This window comes from Gracilinanus agilis, chromosome 2 (genome assembly GCF_016433145.1).
Source record: "Gracilinanus agilis isolate LMUSP501 chromosome 2, AgileGrace, whole genome shotgun sequence".
Lineage (NCBI taxonomy): Eukaryota > Metazoa > Chordata > Mammalia > Didelphimorphia > Didelphidae > Gracilinanus > Gracilinanus agilis.
The window spans coordinates 255,471,816-255,493,160 of record NC_058131.1 but is presented as its reverse complement, the minus strand read 5'-3'; the positions used below and the strand labels follow the sequence as shown (position 1 = coordinate 255,493,160).

General features: G+C 36.9%; 1 protein-coding gene across 2 annotated transcripts in view; it reads right to left on the bottom strand.

Moving 5' to 3' along the window:
* VAPB (VAMP associated protein B and C) overlaps positions 1 to 21,345 on the bottom strand; it is a 63,050-nt gene that overhangs the window by 6,668 nt on the left and 35,037 nt on the right. Inside the window, exons 3-5 of one of the 2 annotated variants that reach the window (XM_044663846.1) lie at positions 7,852 to 7,955; positions 4,871 to 4,951; positions 3,082 to 3,258 (exon numbers count right to left, since the gene is read on the bottom strand). The exons of the other annotated variant lie outside the window; for it this stretch is intronic. Of the exons in view, the coding sequence (XP_044519781.1) occupies positions 3,082 to 3,258; positions 4,871 to 4,951; positions 7,852 to 7,955 (362 nt within the window). The remainder of the gene's footprint in view (positions 1 to 3,081; positions 3,259 to 4,870; positions 4,952 to 7,851; positions 7,956 to 21,345) is intronic. 2 annotated transcript variants of the gene reach the window in all.

Here is a 21,345-nt window from a genome sequence, read left to right as displayed (position 1 = left end):
GGGGGGGAAGGGCAGGGGAGGAGAGAGAGGGAGGGAGACAGAGACCCAGAGAAAGAGAGAGAGAACGGAGAGGAAAAGACTGACTTGTAAGGAGGAGGGCCTTGCAGTATATTTCACTACAGTATTAAAGAAAATTTATGTTAGGGTAGGATTGGTAGTAATAGAAAGGAAGGGACAGATGTAAGGGATTTTGGCCAAAAAAATTAAGTTTAGTTTTAGACATGTTGAGTTGGTGGGACATTTAAGGGATAGGTCCTCTAGGTAATTAATATATATATATATATAATTAGGGGCTGCAATAAAAGTGAGAAATAGTAATCTTTGGAGATATGCTTCACCAAAGGAACAAAGTTTAAAGAAACAAGAGAAGGGAGAAATAGGCAGAAATCTGGAAATATGTATTTTTAAAGAGGTTAGGAAGAGAAACCATAGAAAAGATTTAAAAATGAGTGGTTGAAGAAGTAGGAGAAACAAAGGATAAAATGACTCTGAAATAGAAGTGTTATTTGTAGAGTGTTTTAAAGTTTGCAAAATGCTATTCTCCCTTCCTCTTCCCCACTCCCTCTCTCTCTTTCTCTGTCTCTCCCCTTCCTCCCCCCATCTCTTTCATATTATCCCTCCCCCCCTTTCATATTATCTCACTTGAACCACATGAAAACTCTGTGAGCAAAAGTATGACTGTCCTCATTTTACAACAGAGGAAACAACTGTTTAGAGGGCTTACATGTCATAGCTAGTGAAGTGTCCAAGGCAGAATTGGCTACCACTCTCTATATTATACTACCTTCTCAAGAAAGGAAAAACCAAAGCAGGAAAGAGTAACAAGAAGCAAAGAATAGTCATTAGTGTCAAAAGCTACAAACAAATTCAGGAGGATGGAGAAAAAAATATCAGAGTTAAAGATCTAGAAGTCATGAGAAAAGTTTTAGTAGAGAGGTAGGCTGGAAGCTAAATTGCAGAGTTGATGACTGGGTTGATAACACAGAAGTGAAGGCATCATATGTAGACAACTTTTTCTCAGAAGCTTAACTCTTGGGGAAAACAGAGATAGAGAAAGGCAAAGGCATCATTTTTAGGACTGGGGAGACTTGGGCATATTTACAAGATGGGAAGGATCCAAGAGAAAGGGAGAAACTGCAGATGTATGAAAGAGGATAATAGCTTGAGCAAGATGCTAAGGGATATGGAATCAAATGTTCAAAGGTAAGAATAAGCCTTATTGATGAATAGGTATACTTTTTCTGAGACAGAAAGAAAACAGGGAAGAACAGGTGAGGATTCCTACAAATTCCGAGGAATTAAGAAGGGGCTGTTAAGGTAGTACTCAATCTTCTAAGATAGATTCAATCTTCTCAGTGAAGTATAATTAGAGGTCAGATCTTCTATCGCTAATTTAGTGGGAAAGGCCTGGGCTCAGAGGCTTGAGGGAACAAGGTAAGAGTACAATTGCTGTGGGGAATAATACAGCTGGTGGAAAACCAAAATTCAAAAATGATGTGGCAATAGTTGACAACCCAGCTAAGGTTATGCAACAAACTTACTGGGATAGTAGTAGATCTACCCTCTGGGCTCAATTTTTTTAACTTTGACCAGTAGTCAGGGAGCAGGAAAAGATAAACTATGTGGTGAGTTTTATTTGGGCTTGAATATTATTAGGATAGGAACAGCAGAAGTTCAACAAGGCCAAAGATTTTAAGGTAACTGCAACTGAATTATTCAAAAGGCAAATCATGTGATCAAATATAGGTATTAGAGGCTACTGAAGTTGTAACAGGGATAAAGACCAATAGCAGGTTTAGCTGGAGTAAGAGAAAGAAAGAAGTTGAGGGCTAGAATGTTGTGGTCCAACAGAAAAAATTGAAGTCAAGCAATTTTTAGAGCCGGAGAACATTCATGAGACTGTACTAATAAGTGATTTGTTAAGTGGAGAAGGAAGTTGTTGGCTTTTAAAAAGTCTGAGTATTATGTAGTTTGGGTGTTAATATGACACATGAACATGCATAATGAAGTCTCTATTTATGATAAAGAGGGAAGGAGGAAAGGAAAATGATGCACAATATAATAAAATCATCATGAAAGCTAAGGAAGGGACCTGGAAGTTGTTACTTCCAACAACAACGACACAACAAGAATGTGGGAAGAGGATGGTGTAAATGCATGGATGTCAATGAAGGAGGGGCTATAGAGGGAGGAGGATAGTGATCTGGAGAGAAAAGTAAGGACACCAACCCCTTTTTCCTGGCCCTGGGATGAATGGAAGGAGAGGTCCCCAATAGAGAGGACTGTGCCGAAACAGAAAACTTTGTAATGTGAAACCAGAAAACTGTTGCATGTCCAGAGACCATGAATAAGAATGAAGAAAAAAAATCCACATCGTTCCTGTAAAAATACACAAGACTCTTAGATGTTTAGTTAGAAAATACTCCGGAAAACCTTGGATGAAAGATTTCTGTGTCTAAAATGCTTCACCATTGTTGAATATTAAATATATGGTGTGCTCTAGCATTGTGCTGGGCAATAACACTTCTATTGAGTACTCAGTGAATTACTGGTTGAGTACTACATCTTTTAATCCTGTGCTGGAAGAGATCATCTTTCTCTCATGTGAGCTCTCCTAGTGCCTTCTCTTTCATACATTTAAAATCATAGATTTAGAACTAGAGAGGACCTTAGAGGCCATCTAATCCAACTTTATCATTGTACATATAAGGAAAGTGAGGCCCAAGGAAGTTATGGGACTTTCTCTCAGAGGTAGCAAATGGCAGGCCAGAGATTTGCTCCAAATCAAGCATCCTTTCCAAAGCACTGTGCTCCCTTTTTTAGAAGACTTTTATTTTTATGACCATTATCTGTCTCATTCCATATCTCCTCCCCTCAAGTAGACTGTACATTCCTTCAGGACCAGGAATGTGCCTGATTTAATCTTTGAAACCTCACCTCCCCCACCCCCAATTCCTTGCCTTGCCCATCACAGGCATTCTGTAAACATAGGCTGAACTGAACTACCATTCCCTGTACTTTTCAAAGTCAGAGAAGGTCTGTGCTCACCCACTAGGAGAATGTCAGAAAACCCTCTTTTACCTTAAATTGTTTGTTTTCCTCCTGTAACCTCTGAACTTCTACTTGCAGCCTTTTACATTCTTCCATTACTTTCTTAGCTTCAGTATCATCCAAAGAAGAACTTATAGATTTAGACATAACAGATGATTCTGTCTTTGTTGCCGTTGTGGACATAATTTTATTTATTTCTACATCATGCTGCTCAAAAGTAAATGAGAGAAAAACTGTCAGACTAAAAGACTTAAAAAAAAGAAAGCAAAATTCTCAGTAAAAGTTGCACATGGTAGAATTTCATCCAAGTGGTAAAGCATCAAATGGATCACTTAAATGTAGCATTTTAGCCAGTCAGTATATCTTAATATTAATTTTGTAGGTACCTAGACCACAGATATTAGATTTAAGAACAGAGAATGCAATCATGCTGAGATTAACAACAGGCAGGAAAAATCTTTGTACATTATATCACCAAATTCCTGCTACAGAAAAATTAGGATGCCATAATTGTATAAGCCGAGGAAGAATTGATGAAAAGTGATTATAGGGGGGAAAAAATCTATAAAGAGTCTCCATAATGATTAGACAAAGTCAGAGTTGGAAAGAAGGTGATTTATTGAAGCACAGAATTTTAGAACTGGAAGGGACCTTGAAGGTTATGTTCATAGAGGGAAAATGAACACTGAAAGTCAAATGGCTAATTAAGTAGCAGGGTCAAGGCCTAGCATTCAAGTACTCTAAACTCCCTTTCTTGTTTACTAATTGAAAGGATGAAAAACAAATAATTATTAACAGTTCCAAGAAGTAGGTTGGTAATCTTGCAAAGAGGAAGTACTGAGTTGGTTTAAGTAACAGATCACTGAAATACCATGAATAAAAGTGGTATAGATGGAAGGTTTCTCTCTCTTTTACTGTGACAAAATTAAGGAACATCTACTTCTTACCACTAGATAGCAATTGGCATTAATTTCAAATAGGTTAATGTCGCCCATCCTCTATCCTTTGGAATTACAGGATCAGAAGACTAGAGGTAAAGGGCCCTTCAGAGGCCATCAAGTCCAATCCAATTTTATGGATGAGAAAACTGAGGGCTGGGAAAATTAAGCAATGTCCAAGGTAAGGCTGTATCGGAGGCAGGATTAAAACTCAAGTCCTTGGATGCCAGAAAATAATGTTTAAGATGGGTTCATTTCAGGGAGGACTCTGAGAAGCTGGAGTATAGCAAGAGAAGGGCAACCAGGATGGTGAGGGGGCTTGAAACCAGGTTAGTATTTCTGGTCAACTGGTTTTGATGTTTCTAAAAGTGTGTGTTGAAGGATAAAAATCATCTATCACAATCCATACACTTATCTCAAGTCTCAAAAACAGGTATATGGATAGAAAAATCTAGTTGAGATAAAGGTATGAGAGGACTGGTGGTAAGAGAAAGGTCACTGAACCTTCTGGATTATAATGTTGTTTTCTCCAGCTTTGGAGTTGCACTTATTCAGTGAATCAACAGACCCTCAAGGTCTACCACTCTGCCAATAAAGGGAGCAAATTATTCCTTTCACCGTTTTAACCATTCCACTGATTAGACTTCAACATATAACTTAACATCCTGTCAATCCTAATTTCTAGAGAGAAAGAAAAGTTATGTTTCCAAAGCTGACTTGCATAAAATCTTCCTTATCTGTTGACTTCAATTCTTTTAAATATAAACCAGAGGAAGGAAATAATGTGCCAAATGAAATCTTTATTTTGTGGGGAGTCATAGTATGTGAACAAGAATCAGCCTGAAATATTAATCTATCATTAATTCCAGAAAACTACTTACCGGTTTATCATTCTCTGCTGGCAATTCAAACACACACCTAAGTTTTGAATCCATAAGATCTTCTGGCTTTGCCTCCTTCCACTAAAATAATTTAAATTTAATGATCAGGATATAATAAAGCTATTGGGAAAAGAATTAATACTTTCTTCCTATAACAGTTTTAGAAAAAAGATACTTTTTGTAAAAGCCCAGGTGAAGTCTTTAAAAGAAAATGTAGTAAATAAAGCCTGAAGTAAATATAAAAAAATCATAAAATTAAACATATTACTTTATAGTAACATAAACAAAAAACCCAAAGACTCACTCCCTTAAAATTTTCCTAATTTAGTACAAAATATTCCTCCAGAGATTAGGGAAAGAATTACAGTGGCAAAAAGAAAATCTTTTAAAATTACAGATCTCAGTAAACTCTTTCATGCCTATACAGATAGTTAGCATCTACCTTTTTTCTCTTTTGCAAACATGTTATGCCAAAGAAAGGAAGTCCTACCTTTGGTTAGGATGTTTTCTCAAATTGTGTTCCATAGAACCCTGGTATTACAAGGGGCATAGTAAAAGGGTTCTGTTGAAAAGTTTTAATGCTAGTAATCAATTGTTTTAGGATTAAAAGAGAAGGGAAGGTTTTTCTCTTTCTTGAGTCTGAGAGAAGAAAGACACCAGGCATGGGGATACAAACCAGGGGGATATAAAACATGTGGGAATGAAAGGGGAGAATGGTCTTTTTAAAGTGGGAGCAGAGGGGCAGCTGGGTAGCTCGGTAGATTGAGAGTCTGGCCTAGAGATGGGAGGTCCTAGGTTCAAACCCGGCCTCAGACACTTCCCAGCTTGACCCTGGGCAAGTCACTTAGCCCCCATTGCCTACCCTTACCACTCTTCCACCTATGAGCCAATACACAGAAGTTAAGGGTTTAAAAAAAATAATTAAAAAAAAAATAAAGTGGGAGCAGGACATCCTGCATAATGGTGACAGTGTCAGGGAAAGTTGCTGATGCACCTAGTCTAAGTGAGAACATAATAAGGCTTGAAAGTAGGATCCAATAGCAAGTATGACTTTGGTTGAATTGGGGAGACAAGTCTTAAAGAAGTGACCAGAAAGAGAAGTACAACCAGCTGGTGACATCAAAAAAATGTTTAACTCATATCCCTCCAAGTGTTTTGAGCCTCACTACTATTCACTGATCCATTAAGCCATTAAGTACATGAGGATTATGCCTCCTTCCAGAGCCAAGATAGACCTGATCTATTCTGACTTAAAACAAAATTCATTATGTGCAGTGATTTTTATATGAAATTATATGAATTATATTTATTTCATAAAAATGAAATTTATGTGAAATAAAATTTCTTTTATATTACCCAAGCAAAATGTCTTTTGTCATCTGAACCTACAAGGTATTTCATAGTCCTAGGAGCAGTATTTTTGGGTTCCCTTAAGTCCCAGAAGTATCCCTTTTCCAAATCAGTCTAGGAAATACTAGGTTGAGTGAACAAAATTAAGTTATTTTTTATACTATCCATTTTCTGCTATGCCAATTAAACCTGTTATTACTTAAGTGAGAATAATTCACTAAATGTTTTAGATTTCAGGTTGCTTTCCCTTTATAATTTAGGATATATCTAGGCTGAACTCCCTCCTCATTGCTAATTGCTAGTGAAATCTTCAGGGAATAAAAACTCATTTTATTATCAATCTTACCTAAAACCATTTGTTAAATCAGGGTAAAATATCATATATTTCAAAACGAAAAGGAAAAGACTTTGAATAATAAAATACTACTAATATCCCAATTTACCTGATTAAGGAAAAGCAAAAGCTAGAAAGTCACCTCAATCATGCTCCAAGAAAAAGGTAAGAGTATTTGAAGGCCTCCTGTTAATAACTCTATAAAAGGGAAGATGACCCACCAACACCATCCAGTTTTCCCTCAAGTCCAAGAGCTAGAGTTTAAGTAATGTGGAACTAGCTCCTCTTTAATTTATCTCTACATGAAACTACCCAAAGTTTCCAGTTACCAATATGCCACAGGTAATTCTAGAATTCTTCTTGTCAGCTAAGTTTTTAATCAAGCTCTGAATGAAAATGCTATATGGATACATTTATGGTGGGCTATGTGTGGAAATAGCCTATAGAATAAGGCTTTGATATATCTATCTATAAATAGAACTATTTATGAAGGATAATTTAAGTGAATGACAAGTAGATAACTGAATTAGCCTGTCTCCATTCCCTGGATGAACCCACTGTTCTATTTTTAGTTGGCTGGCTATAAAGTGTTGAAAGCTTTGTGGGACATATAATTTGTTGCATCTGTTTATCCTAAGGTGACCAGATGTCCCCTTCTAAAGGGATTGCCCTCTTCGATTACATTTTGTTCCCTTGAATGAGGATCTCCCTTTTATAATTTGTAACTTACCCCTCCTTTCCCCCACCCAAATGTGTAGACAGAATAGCATCTGTCTATGGGAGTGTTTTCTCATCTCTTAAGTATCAAGTCTGTCTTTTATTAGGTAATGTGCTCACACCTCCTGGATGCTTTCTACTTAAAAAATGGGGAATCCCTTCAAGACTACAAAACCCTAGCATCCCATTTTCCTTTGTGTATTGATAGCACTGGAAGGCTGTTTGTTATTATATCTTTATTAAAAAGAGAGACATAGTTAAATGCATGGTTATTAATGCTGAAAATAAAATTGGAGGGCTGAGGTAAAAACTGAACAGGCCTGGATTCATGACAAGAGAAAAAAAATGAAGAGCTGTTGAAAACTGCCAGGGTCTATGGGGCTCATCATACTCTTTTGGGGGAAAAGGATAAAAAAATTATAGATTTTAGGAAACCCAGATAAATAATCTAAAAACCTTAAAAATATCATTCATCCTTAAATGACCTTTGATCTATTATCATTAAAAAATGCATACAGAAGTCTGTGTCCAGGCAGGCTTTCTTAATGCTTGAAAAAAAAGAGATGTAGTCAGTACTTACTACTGCTTCCATATCTGAGGTGTCCGTTGGAGCAAACATAGATTGAACCATAAACTTGTGTTTACTTTTCTCATTAGGATCATAATCGAAAGGCTGTAGCATCACTGAGGAAGAAAATATTTCATTAGGCTGAGTCAAACTTTTACTATTCTTGGCCATTTAATATAATAACAATAATAGTAAAAAGGAATCCCATACACATTTTTGGGGTCGATGGAGAGGAGGTGAAATAAGCAGTCTTTCAAAGTACCTTTGCCCAGTACTTTATCACATTTGAGAGGCTTTTAGTACAACAGACAGAGGTTGGTCACATGCATCTGACACATACTGACCAGGTGACTCTGGGCAAGGTATTTAACCCCTCAGTGTTCTAGGCAACTCTATAAGATTATAGAGAAGAATCACTGGGAACTCCCCAAATCAATGAAAATCAGGGATCCAGATCCTATTTCTTCCTAATATTTAACATTGCTTTTTATATGCATCTATTTTGGGCATCCCAATAACCATGTATGATAAGGAGAATAGATATGACTTTCTACTTTTCAAATGAAGGGACATACATGTTAAAAGGAAATAATAGCACTTAACACCTCTATAAAGTGTGAAAGTTTCCAAGAGAGGGAAACTGAAATATAGTAAGAAGTGACCTGTGCACACTCTCACATTCACACACACACACACACACACACACACACACTCTCTCACTCTCTCTCTCTCTCTCTCTCTCTCCCCACCCCCAGAACAAAACTCTATTACTCATTAAATGGAAAGCAATTTTTCTTCTCTCATTTTGAAGAGAGAGGGAAGGAGATACCTGGGAATTTTAATATAACAAATAAATAAATATATTTTTTAAGTGAACTGGGTTCATGTAGTCATACTCTTTAGGGAAAAAAAGGCTTCACTCATGTCAGTAAATTATGTCTTTAAAATAGACAACATAGTAATGATCTGAAAAGGAAAAAATAGAAAATGTAGGAATGAAATTTTTCTTTCCATAAGAAAATCTTGTCTAGTATGACAGTATAAACTAATATTTGATAATCAGCATTGATTACATCAATGTGAGTATACTGTGGGTAAAATGATATCCCCTGAAATAAAACTACGTGAAGGAAAGTCTGCCATAGCATGGTTGTAGCTAGCTCATTTGACAGCACTGTAGGTAACACTGTATTTAATATTTGCATTTATATGAAAATCATTTTGTTCCTGAAATTCAATAATTAAATTTCATGCCTGTTCACCTTATTTCCCCCCAAAAGAATCATACAATAAAAATGCCAAAAAGAACCTAACTTTGAGGCCATTTAGTTCCACTGCATCACATTAAATATGAGAAGATTTAAAAAGGGAAAGTGGTTCTGCAGCAACTTGAGTCCTGGGTTTATATATTATTTTATTCAGGTTAGTACCCAAATAGTGCTGAGAACACATCTGATAGAAGAATAAATATCTGATTGGTATGTCACATTCAACGTTTAGCAGGTCACTCTTGTACCTGCTGTGGACTCAGAGAATTCTTTTCTACAAGGAGGGCATGAAAGTGTAGGGGAAAAAACCAAGAGGAGTCAAATGGCCTAGGTTCACATTCCAGCTTTTCTATTTACTAGCTAGCTATGTGCATGTAGTCTTAGGTAAGTTATTTAACCTCTCCAGTACTCAGCTGTTCCATTTGTAAAGGGAGAGATTAGTCCAGATGATCTCTAAGAGCCCTTACAGCTCTGGAACCCATTAAAATTTACTGTGCCTTTGTTTACACTATTCCCCATCAGATGTCCTTTATCTCCCTCTCCTTATCTTTCTCCACTCCAGTTCTTATTCATCCTTTAAAACCCAAATTAAATGCTACCTCTTACAAGAAGCCTTCCCAAATTCACTTGGATCAGTAAAGATCTTTCCCCTCTGATCTCATACATCACTTTTTTCCTGTATCTAATAGCACTTAATGACAATAACAATACTATTAATAAGTTAATGTTTATGTAGTACTTATGTGCCAGGCACTGTGCTAACTAAGCACCTTATAATTATTATTATAGCATAACGTATCTGTTTGTGTGTTTGCTCCCTACTTGACTAGAAAACTCTAAAAATAAGGGTAGGAAACATGGTTCCCCTGGTGCCCACCTACATAGTAGGTCCTAATAAATACTTATTAAATGTTTACAGAAATACAAATCCTCAGTCTTTACAAATGCTCTTGGTATATTCCTTGCAACATTCATTCAAGTGCCCTATGCTATAAATGACTGTGAAAAAAGAGAATCTCAAAGCAGTCTGGAGACCAGTATATGTATGTGTACGTATGTGGAAGGGAAGAAATAAATTTGTTAGAAAGCAAAACTTTTATAAGAACTGGAAAGCCTTCATCTAGCTAAAAGAACAGAATGCTAGAATAAACACTTTCATTCTGTGTATCAGCAGTTGATAAAGGGAGGTCACTTAGGAACAAAAGGCCCATAATTACACACTTGGTATTTAGCTCTTGCAATCTTCTAAGTCCATTTTTTGTTCCTGTACTTTTTGCTGGTAGCTCACATCCCTGAATGAAAAGAATTCTCTTGTGCTCAAGGTCCTTGCTGGCATCCACCAGCTGGAATGGGTCTCTTTAGTAAGGTATAACTGGAAGCTAACGCATCTCTCCACCTAAGCACCCATCACAAGAGCTTGGCCCTGAGAGAACTGTTCCTCTTCCCTGTGAGAGGCTATAGAGTGGAACTCATTTACCCTCCAATAAAATTATTTCCTTGTTTTCCAGTTCCTAATAGAAAGGGCTGACTCAGACACTCCCTTGCTATTAGATATAGTAGAAAGTTACTTTCATAATTTGGCCCCAATCCAACTCAATGAACCTTTATTATTATGTACAAAATACTAAGCTCCCTAATTTCCCTTTCTAGCCTCATTTCACCTTATTTGCCTTCATGTTCTCTACAGTCTGGTCATAATGGACTATAAGCCACTCGCTAACTGAAACTGCTGCCTCCAGCCTCTGTACAATCTGTTTTTTTTTTTATTCTTACTTTCTGTCTTAGAATCAATACTAAATATCAGTCCCAAGGCAGAAGAGTGGACAGGGCTAAGCAATTGTGGTAAGTGACTTGTCCAAGATCACACAGCTAGGAAGTATCTGAGGCCGAATTTGAACCCAGGACCTCCAATATCCAGGTCTGGCTCTATCCACTGAGCCACCAGTGGCCGTTCTGTGCATTCTTCACACATGATGTCAGTGTCTCCTTCCATCCCTCCCCTCCCCATGAATGCCTGGAAAGAGCACCTTGTCTTCCATCCTCCAAATATTTCTCTTCTTTTAAAGATTAGGTCAGATGCCATTTCTTCCATGAAAAAAGCCTCTCTAGGGGGCAGCTGGGTGGTTCAGTGAATTGAGAGCCAGGGCTAGAGACTGGAGGTCCTAGGTTCACATCTGGCCTCAGACACTTCCTAGCTGTGTGCCTCTGGGCAAGTCACTTAACCCCCATTGCCTAGCCCTTACTGCTCTTCTGCCTGGAAACCAATACACAGTAGTGATTCTAAGAAACAAGGTAAGGGTTTTTGTATTTTTTTTAAGTCTCTCTTGATAACCTTAGCTGAAAATGTTTTCTCTTTCCTCAAATGTTCCCAGATCTTGTCTTTGTCCCTCTACCTTGCACATGTCATATTCCCTCCAGGTAAACCCAAGCTACCTAAGAGAGAGGACTGTAATTTTTCATTTTTTTATTCTCCTTCCTAGCATCTAATGCAAAAGCTCTGTACACAAAAGATAGTAATAAATGTTTGCAGAATTCAATGGAATCAACAGCAGATGTACAGATATACCAAAGAAACATCCAAAAGTAGTATTAATGAACTAGCAAAATTATCCTATTTTTTGAGGAAATGATTGAGGCAGCAACTTATATTTTTTAAAAAGTTGCAGAGAACATCAAGAGGTTAAGTGATTTACCCAGGGTAAGTAAACACAAGTTTAAGATGAGGAGAGAGGGAACAGCTAGTTGGTACAGTGGATAAATGTTGGGCCTGGAGCTGAGGACCTGGGTTCACATCTGGCCTCAGATACTTGCTAGTTCTGTGACCCTGGGGAAGTCACTAAATTCCATTTGACTATCCCTTGCCCTTTTGTGTGTGTGTGTGACAGAGAGAAAGACAGAGAGAGAGAGAGAGAGAGAGAGAGAGAGAGAGAGAGAGAGAGAGAGAGAGAGAGAGAGAGAGAGAGAGAGTTGAATGAATGAAAGTTCATTGAAAGCAGGGTCTGTCTCAATTTTGTATTTGTAGCGCTACCATTTTACACAGTACTTAACACAAAGTAAGTACTCAATAAATTTTATTTATTCATTGAAAACACACCTAAGTTGTGTTTTTAAAGGTGGGCAGGCACTATATTCAGTTGAAGTGAGAAAGGAGAACACTGAGGATATAAGGAACGACTTCTGAGAAACCACAGGGAGGTGGAGATGCCAATGCCACATTCCAATAGGCTACTAGAGGATGAAGGAAAGGGAGTTACACAAAGAAAGATTACAAAAATATATGGGATGCTATCCACCATCTGAAAGTGAGGTGGGGGACTTGAGTCTAGATTGAGACATTAATTTCTGAACAGGGTCAGAGAGGCTTGTTGTGCTTAACTATTTTTATTTATTATAAGATTATTTTTTCAAGTGGGGAAAGAGATCCAATAGGAAAATGGAGGCTACCAATATAATGAGATCAGAAAAAGGAATCTTTGAAGAATTTTTTTTAAATGTACAGAAAAGAGGGTGGTTTAGAAGAAGACATAAGACAGCTTTGAAATCATGCTGAAATTATATAATTTTAAAAAGAAATGCAAGCTATATGTAATTGAGACTTATAGCTTCATAAGCAATACTTTCTCCAATTCATCATATATAGAAATTCACATATTTTTCAATGTTTGAAAAATCTGAAATAATAAAGAATGGGAAGTGGGAGCTAAATTATATATAATATTGTGAAAGTGTTTATTTTATCCTAAAAGCAATTAAAAGTCAGTGAAGGCTTTAGAATGGAGATGATATGTTACAGGGCTATCAATGTGGTTAATGTATGCATAGATTATAGAGGAAAGAATGAAAGAGGTCAATAGGAAGGCAATTTTAATAGTCTAGGTAAGACATGATGAGGGTCTAAACTAGAATATAGGCTGATGAGGAGGTTAGGTTGATAGGATTGACTACTTATTTGATGTGAAGTTAAAGGAGAGGAAAGGGTGAAGAGAACTCAAAGGTTTTGAATCTGGATGCAAGTAATAGAAATATACATAGGTACCCAGTGCCATTTCCTATTGCTCCTAGAGAAGATCCTTTTCCCCTTCCTTCTTGTGCTTCTAAGGTGGGCTGCTAAGTTTCAAGTCAGCGTTAAGAAAAGACATATGAGTACCATGGCACAACAGTCTAAAATGTTGTTAACACTCTCAGGGGACCCTCCCTTGAGTCCATGGCCAGCCCCAAACAAAATCACAAAACTAGTCAAAATTTTTGTTCTTTGTTGGCTAACAACCAACTGGATGATACAGATAACAACTCTTTTGGTGAACTGTTTTCAATTTATGGAAGTTTCAAAGGAAGAAAGATTAGATTCATGACTAGGGTGCTTGAGGTCCAATCCTAGCCAGCTCTACTATCAGTGTGACACTGGCCCTTAACTTCTCTAAGCCTCAATTTCCTGACCTTCAAAACAAGATGGTTAGACTCTTAAGGACTTCTCCAAACTCTGATGTAATAGCTAAGCCAGCGTTTTGAATCTGAAGTTATGTTTCTGATTGAAAAAAAATCCCTGAATTTTCCATGGCAGTTGTCTCCAGGTGTTATAGTTCCAGGCTTGGGGGCAGGGGAATTGGGAAAAACTGGGAAGAAAAAGTGGCAAGGAGTACAAATCTGTTTTTAAAATTTGCAGACTTTACAACTTTAGTACTAAAAATTTTGTGAACTGGTATAAAAAAATGAAGACCACCACTAGATTAGATGGTATCCAAGGTTCCACTTAAATCCTCTATGATCAAATATTATAATTTGCATAGCTGGATTTAGAAATTTAAGGGGGGAACCTTTCCATAGACCAGGGGTTCCAAGTGAGGAGGAATGTGAAAACTACACTCTGATAAGTGAATAGTTGCTGGTGGTAACAGATTACCTTATCAAGTGGCTCAGCAGGAAGATATCAGATTTCCCTTCCAGAATTAGAATACTTATGAAATATAAATGTAGATGTCATATAATATAATTATAAAGATGTCAATGTAAAAAACCTTTAAAGTATGAATGAAAATTGTGGCAAGCCTGTGAACTTCTAGGATTTTTTTCTCCCACGGTAGATTTAAGTGATTACTAAAGAAAAAGATATTTAAGATTAATTCAGAAACATTAATGATTCCTTCTTGGGGCTCTTAACTGAAAGAGGGATAGCTAGTTGAAGAGGTCAAATAGCCACAATTGACTGAAACTTCGGGACCTTTCAATGTACCTTAATATTGCCTTTTATTTAGCAATGGAACTAACAAGTTCAAGTTTATATTTCAGAGGGGTTCAATTTACTTTACATCAAAATCAACCTGCTTACAATCTACTAGCAAGAACTGTGTAAAAAAGAACATTAAAGCTTAAATGGCATAATCCTTTGTTCTTTCAAGATGCATACAAGTAAATTATGACAAACTAAATGTGACTCTTACATTACAAGCTATAAAAAAGCAATATTATGTCCATTATTTGACTTGAATTCTAAAGAGTTGAAACCTATCATAACTGATCAAAAGATATTTATTCAGTATTAACTGAGAAATGTTTTCTGACAGCAGCCTATAGAAAAAAAAGAGCTGTATGTAGCTAAGGTAAGGAGAAGCATGGGTCTAAATCTCAATTTTGGTACACTAGCTATGTGGCCAACAAGCAACACATAATTTTTATGAACTTCAGTTTCTTCACTTGTAAATACCTGTTAAATAATTACAGGTTTGTTATGAGGATCAAATGAGAATGTGTACAAAGCACTTTGTAAATTTTACATGAATATCAGCTACTATTAATTTCAGTAGCATGATAAGTCTGGGATACTCTTTATCCAGCTGAATGCCTTTGCTGTATAGTATTTTGTTAAATAAAAATTACCAAGTAATATTTGTAATAGAGTGCCTTTAGGATCAGTAGTTATAGACTTTCTTCAAAGGAAGAAAAATAATTAAAAATCTGTACTATTTCTAAAAAACTAGCCTAGAGGAAATTATGATTTGATCAAATGAAATTCCCAAAGAAACCTAAGCAAGTCACAATGACAACTTGTTCAATAACCAAAAGTATAAACTGGGTATACAGTACATTTTTTTAAACCCATAGTGTCTGTCTTAGAACCAATACTATGTATTTGGTTCCAAGGTAGAACCATGGCTCTCAATCCACTGAACCACCAAGCAGCCCCTGATATAGTACACTTCTAAAACATCTCTCACATTCTTATTTTCCTTTCCATTCTCATCACCACAATCTTAGTTCAGGTCCTTCTCACTTTCTAGCTGGATTGCTACTTACCCTTTCTCCCAACTCTTCCTTTCTTCCTTCATAACAACTCTAAGGTAGAAAGGCAAGGCCTAGCCAAATAGGGTCAGGGTCACACAGCTAGCAAGCATCTGAATCTAGATTTGAGTCCAGGTCCTCTCCATTCCAGGTCTGGTACTGTATCAACTATGCCACCTAACTGGTCTTCTAAATTTGCTTTTCACTGATTCCTCCCATCCATCTGCCAAACTCCTGAAAGACTAATCTTCTAAAACACCATTTCTTCATGGGTTCAAGAACTCGCAATGGTTCTCTGCTACATTAAATCTAAACTACGTCTGGATTTTAAAAGGTTTTCAACAATTTGGACCCACTCTCTTTATCCAATTTTATTTTTTAGTTCTACAATTTTTTTAGTACTTTTCAATTCTTTTCTGATGAGTCTCCTTTCCTTTCCCTTACTCATATTGTGGTAATTCCTACCTCTGAGCTATCTATCCCTTCCACCACACACACATTTAGTATGTTATATACTGACTTATTTTCAAAATGTACTTTGCCTCATATAACTGTTCTCTCTGCTCTCTTCACACCACTTCCACCCTAGTTATGACCCTAATCAATATTTCTGGACTACTGCAATGGCTTCCTATTGGTCTCTTGGCCTCAAATTTCTTCTCACTTCAATCCATCCTTCACCTAAGGCTACAATGATTTTCCTAAAGAGCAGGACTGATTATGTTACTCAAATTTCTACTAAAATTGTAATGGTACTCTATTGTCTCTAGATTCAAATGTAAATTCTTTGTTTGGCATTTGACTAAGTCTTTCACAACTTGACTGCAACCTACCTTTCCTGCCCTTTAACAATATTATGTATTGCTCTCTGGCCTTTAGGGTCCAGCCAAATCTGCTATCTTACAAGACTTTTAATCCTATCTTCAATCTCTATGCCTTTATTTACATCAAATTTCAGCTCAAGTGTCACCTTTCCTGGTATCCCCAACACTTAGCACATAGTCCTTGGCTGTGCTATTTATTAAGCACCTAACAAATTCTTTTTCACCTATTTGACCTTCTACATAAAGCCTTTCCCTGTTCCCCTAGCTGCTTGTCTTCCTTCCCCCACAAGAATGTAAGCTCCTCAAGCCAGGCCTGTTTAATATTTGCTTTAAATCCTTATAGTGCTTGGTACACAGTAGGTATTTAATAAATGGTTATTGAATAATAACCATCATTTGCACAGGACTTTTAAGGTTTACAAAGCACTGTATATGCTATCTCATTTTATCCTTACAACAACCCTGTAAGGGAAACAGTTTTTCTTTCTATTTTCCAATTAAGGAAAATGAGGCTAGAGTTCTTATATACCCTATATAAATGCTGTTTTGCTTATTTCTTTTTCTTTGTGAATTAGACTATTTCTTCAACTAAACTGTGAGGTAGAAATAGTATGGTGTTAGGCACAGAGAGTCAGTAAATACTAAAATGTAATTAATTCTTGAATCCTACGTCCTCTATTGTTTTCTAGAATTAACACAATAGAGCCTTTCCAACTAAATGCAAGTATGTCTGTTCCCAAATGAATGGTCCCTAGTAGCTAATATTTAATAATAAAGGAGGGGGTTTTTTTTTTGCATTTATTTTTCTGTTTCTCCAATATCAGACTGTCACTTTTCACTTTATTGCCTACTTTATTTTTTAATTTGGTAATGGGTGGGAAACTACATAATCATAATTATTATAACTATGCACAAGATTTTGAATGAAAGACTGATTCTTTATGTGGAAAGGGCATGTACTTTCAATTTCAGGTTACTTTTTGACTCTTGGCTATTTATTATAGACTGTAGGTTGTGACATAAATGATCTCCAGATCAGTGAGGTATTTGTGTATTGGATACATGTTATCTATGATGATTCTGTGATAATCTGTATGCCTAGAAACACTATTGGAGAACAGAACTGATACTTCTTGAGCATTGTAACTTTTTTTAAAAAGTTTGATTTAGTTGAAGTTTTCTGGTCCAAGTCATATCAAATCAGCCTTTTAGGCACCAGTGCAAGTTACTCTTCTTTGACAGTGATATAGTTAGTTCATGAAAACTTTCTTTTGCCCTCTCTCTCTTATCATACACTTCAAAGGAAACTATCTATCTATGGAAAGATAAAGAAAAAGGAATGTGGCTGTGAAAAAGATAAAACTTCCCAAATCCAGCTTTCCCTATAAGCCTTTTTCTGATAAATGAATTCCTGTTTGTCTAAATCTTTGCACATAGACCCCTGGTGCTTCTCATTTAGAAGCTAGTGGCCAGGGTTGGCCACTCCAGAGCAACCAAGCAGCCTCAATAAGCAGAATCAGCAAAATCTCAGGAAGATGAATTATAAACGGGAAATAACACTAATAATTACACTAACGCCATCATTCAGATAGAAAGAGCTGCTGCTCTCCTCCTTAGGCTATGGCTGGGAGAACTTTATATTAAGTAATTTTAAAAGGCCAAATAAGAGCCCTAAGCCCACCTTCAATTTTTTAAATTTAAATTTAAAATACTTTTCAACAACAGGCTTTAAGAAAAAAAAAAACCTAACAATTTTTAACTCCTTGGGACCATGGAATAAAGTTTAGCTGTTCTCTTTGTCCCTCCCCCTTCTTCCCTCTCATATTCTGAATTTCCTCCTTTGGGAAATACATGTACAACTAAAATGTATAACAGAACACTGGCTGCTTTAGGGAAATCAGAATTCAGTGAAGCAGTGAAGGTTACCAAAAAATGTTAAACTTGTCTTATTATAAGAAATGTAAGTATTCTTGATAGGCTTACAATTTTACCTCTTCACCTATTGTTATCTATGGGCAAATATAGCTTCTTATATGAATGGGATATGGGAGGGAATCTTCTACACTTAACTAGCAGTGTAATAAACATATCTAACAGCTATTCATAATTAAAAAAATTTAACCACTACAAAATTATTTCCTAATATTCTGTTTTGAAAAATAGGAGATATAAAAACGGACAGGACTTGTGATTTTGCTGATATAGGGAATTCCTGGGTGAAGAATACTTCCCAAATTAGGTCTCCATCATCTCTGGAACTTTAAAGTATGAAGAGTTGTTTGGGGGGACAACAAAAGGAAAAGTAACTTGTCCAAGGTCATGCAATCAGTATATGTCAGAAGCCTGCTTTATCTCAGGTCTGCCTGGTCAGTTCTTATTTTTTTTTTTTAATAACCCACACCTTCTGTCTTAGAATCAATATTGTGTGTTGGTTCAAAGGCAGAAGAGTGATAGGGGTCTAGGCAATGGGGGTTAAATAAATTGCCCAGGGTTACACAGGTGGGAAGTATTTGAGGACATATTTGAACCCAGGACCTCCCATCTCCAGGTCTGGCTCTCAATCTACTGAGCCAACTAGCTGCCCCCTGCCTGGCCAGTTCTTCAATCAGTATAGCATAATGCCTCTCAAAAGAAGTTGGATTTCATTTTTTGGGGGGTGAGGTGGGGGAGAAGAGGGTATTACCTATCTTTCTTTTTTAGATGCTTACTTTCTAAGAAAGAAGGACAAAGGCTAGACAAATGAGGTTAAGTGATTTGTTCAGTCACACAGCTAGGAAATGTCTGAGGTCAGATATGAATCCAAGTTCTCCTGACACCCATGGTGCTACCTAGCTACCCCTGGGCATTATCTTTTTAAGGGCTAATATGGGCTAAACAGAAACAGACCTCTAGTAATTCAGCGGTTATAGCAAGTTTTGTTTGCTTTGGATTTAAAAAGCAAACAAACTCCAACTCTCCCTCCATTATTTCCACTTGACTGTTCATTTTCCTGAGGCTGTTATAAAATAGTGTTATAAAATAATCCACAGTCAAAAGACTTGGACTAGAATGCTGATTCCACCACTTGGTAGTTTTAAGATATAAGATACAAATCACCTAACCTTTCCAAATCTTCACCAATAAAACAGAAACAACTAATCCTTACCTGAGGTTGAGACAATGTGCCAAAGGGCTTTGTAAACTATAAAGTATGTGCTCTCCATATACACCAACATGCATCCCCAGACGTGATTCAAATCCAAGTCTAATGCTTGGGGTAAGGACAAAGAAGCCAACCATGGCCATGGTCTACACCAGTGAGGGGAGGACAGCTTAATTTTCTACAGGGAAAACTTTGCTCCCTGAGTCTGTTATACTTCCTAAGCCAGGCCTTCTAATTTCACAAGACTGTATGATTGAATGTGAATAGATAGACCCCCTAAACCACCACTCCTACAGAAGCTAGACAAATGTCACTCATGTGCCCAAGTGACCAAGATCAGGAATCATCCTTTCATCTAAAAGCACATTTTGTTCACTAACAGGGTAACAGGATAACAAAATTCATTTTGTTTGATGATGTAGAGATGTGGATCGTTTAAAAAAAATAGTGCTCACTGACTCCCTCATGCCAATAGCTGCTTTTCAATCCTTCAATGAAAGGTACTCTGGAGTTCAAAGCAATATGATATCATGGGTCTTGAATTTTTTTGAAGCATTATGTAAACACCCTTGAATATCAGGTTAATCTGAAAACTGAGAAGTCATCCTTAATGGTGTTTCTGGTGGCTGACAGCTAGGAAGCCTGGCTTCCCCAGATCACATCACTGATTTATAGAATTCCCCAATCCTGGTGCCCTGGCCAGCTGGATAACCAGACAACATCACTCTCCTGAGAACAGTGGAGGGTTGGGAGAGGGAAGGAGAATTAGGGAAGAAGATAAATATGAGATTTTCTTTCTCTCTCCCTTTAGCTCAGGGGTTTTCAGAAATGAGAGAAATTGTGTAGGGCAATTCTAGAAATATCAAATAGAATTTTACATTATGTTCTCTGTAGTGTATCTAGCATATACTATAAATATTATTGCAGACTATATTTTATATATAACCTTTTTAGGATGAGGAAATATCTACTTTTTTTGAAAGATAGGTTTTGTTCATTTCTTCTTTGGGGGGTGGGGTTAGGGGGCAAATCATTAATTTCAATGAGGAAACTCTCAGTAAGGAAGCTTCCTCTTCTGGATCATCTGAATCTGCAACTGAGCAGTCTTAGGAAGTTGCTGCAGCATCAGATAGTATGTGTCAAAGGGTACACTTGAACCCATGTCTTCTTGAGTCCAAGGCTAGCTCTCTATTCACTATGTCCCACTGATTCTAATTCATGTATTTCTCAAATGGCAAATACCTTGAAAGGAGGTTGATATAGTGGAAAGAATACTAGATTGGAGTTCAGGAGACCTGGGTGATGCAACTCAATGTCTCTGAGCTGCGATTTCTTCCCTAAAAAAATATGGTTCTGGGGGCAGCTGGGTAGCTCAGTGGATTGAGAGTCAGGCCTAGAGACAGGAGTTCCTAGGTTCAAATGTGGCCTCAGACACTTCCTGGCTGTGTGACCCTGGGCAAGTCACTTGACCCCCATTGCCTACCCTTACCATTTTTCTAACTAGGAGCCAATACACAGAAGTTAAGGGCTTAAAATAAAAAATAAAATAAAATAAAAAAATATGGTTCGGCTGGCCTAAATGGTCTCTAACATTCCTTTTATTTAGCATTTTTCAGTGATTTCCTCTGAGGCCTAGACAAAAAATAATGCATAACATATTATATTTTCCCTTAATTCACCAGGAGAAGCTCCTTCTTAAATGACTACTTGAAGTGAAAGATCCTTCCTCTCATCTCACTTTTTTTTTTTGAAGTCCAAATTTTCTTTCTTTTTCTAGGTAAGGGTAATTCCTTACAATCAAGCCTCTCAATGGAAACAGCTCTCTCTAAAATTACCAATGACCCCTTCACTGTTCAATCCAATTATTTTTTTACTCAGTTTTCAGCCGCCTTGACACTCTTAGATATTTTTATATTGAGGACCATCCCAATTTCCTAGAAAGTATCTCATACAATCAGATGTCCAAAATCAATCAATAAACATTTTATTAAACATT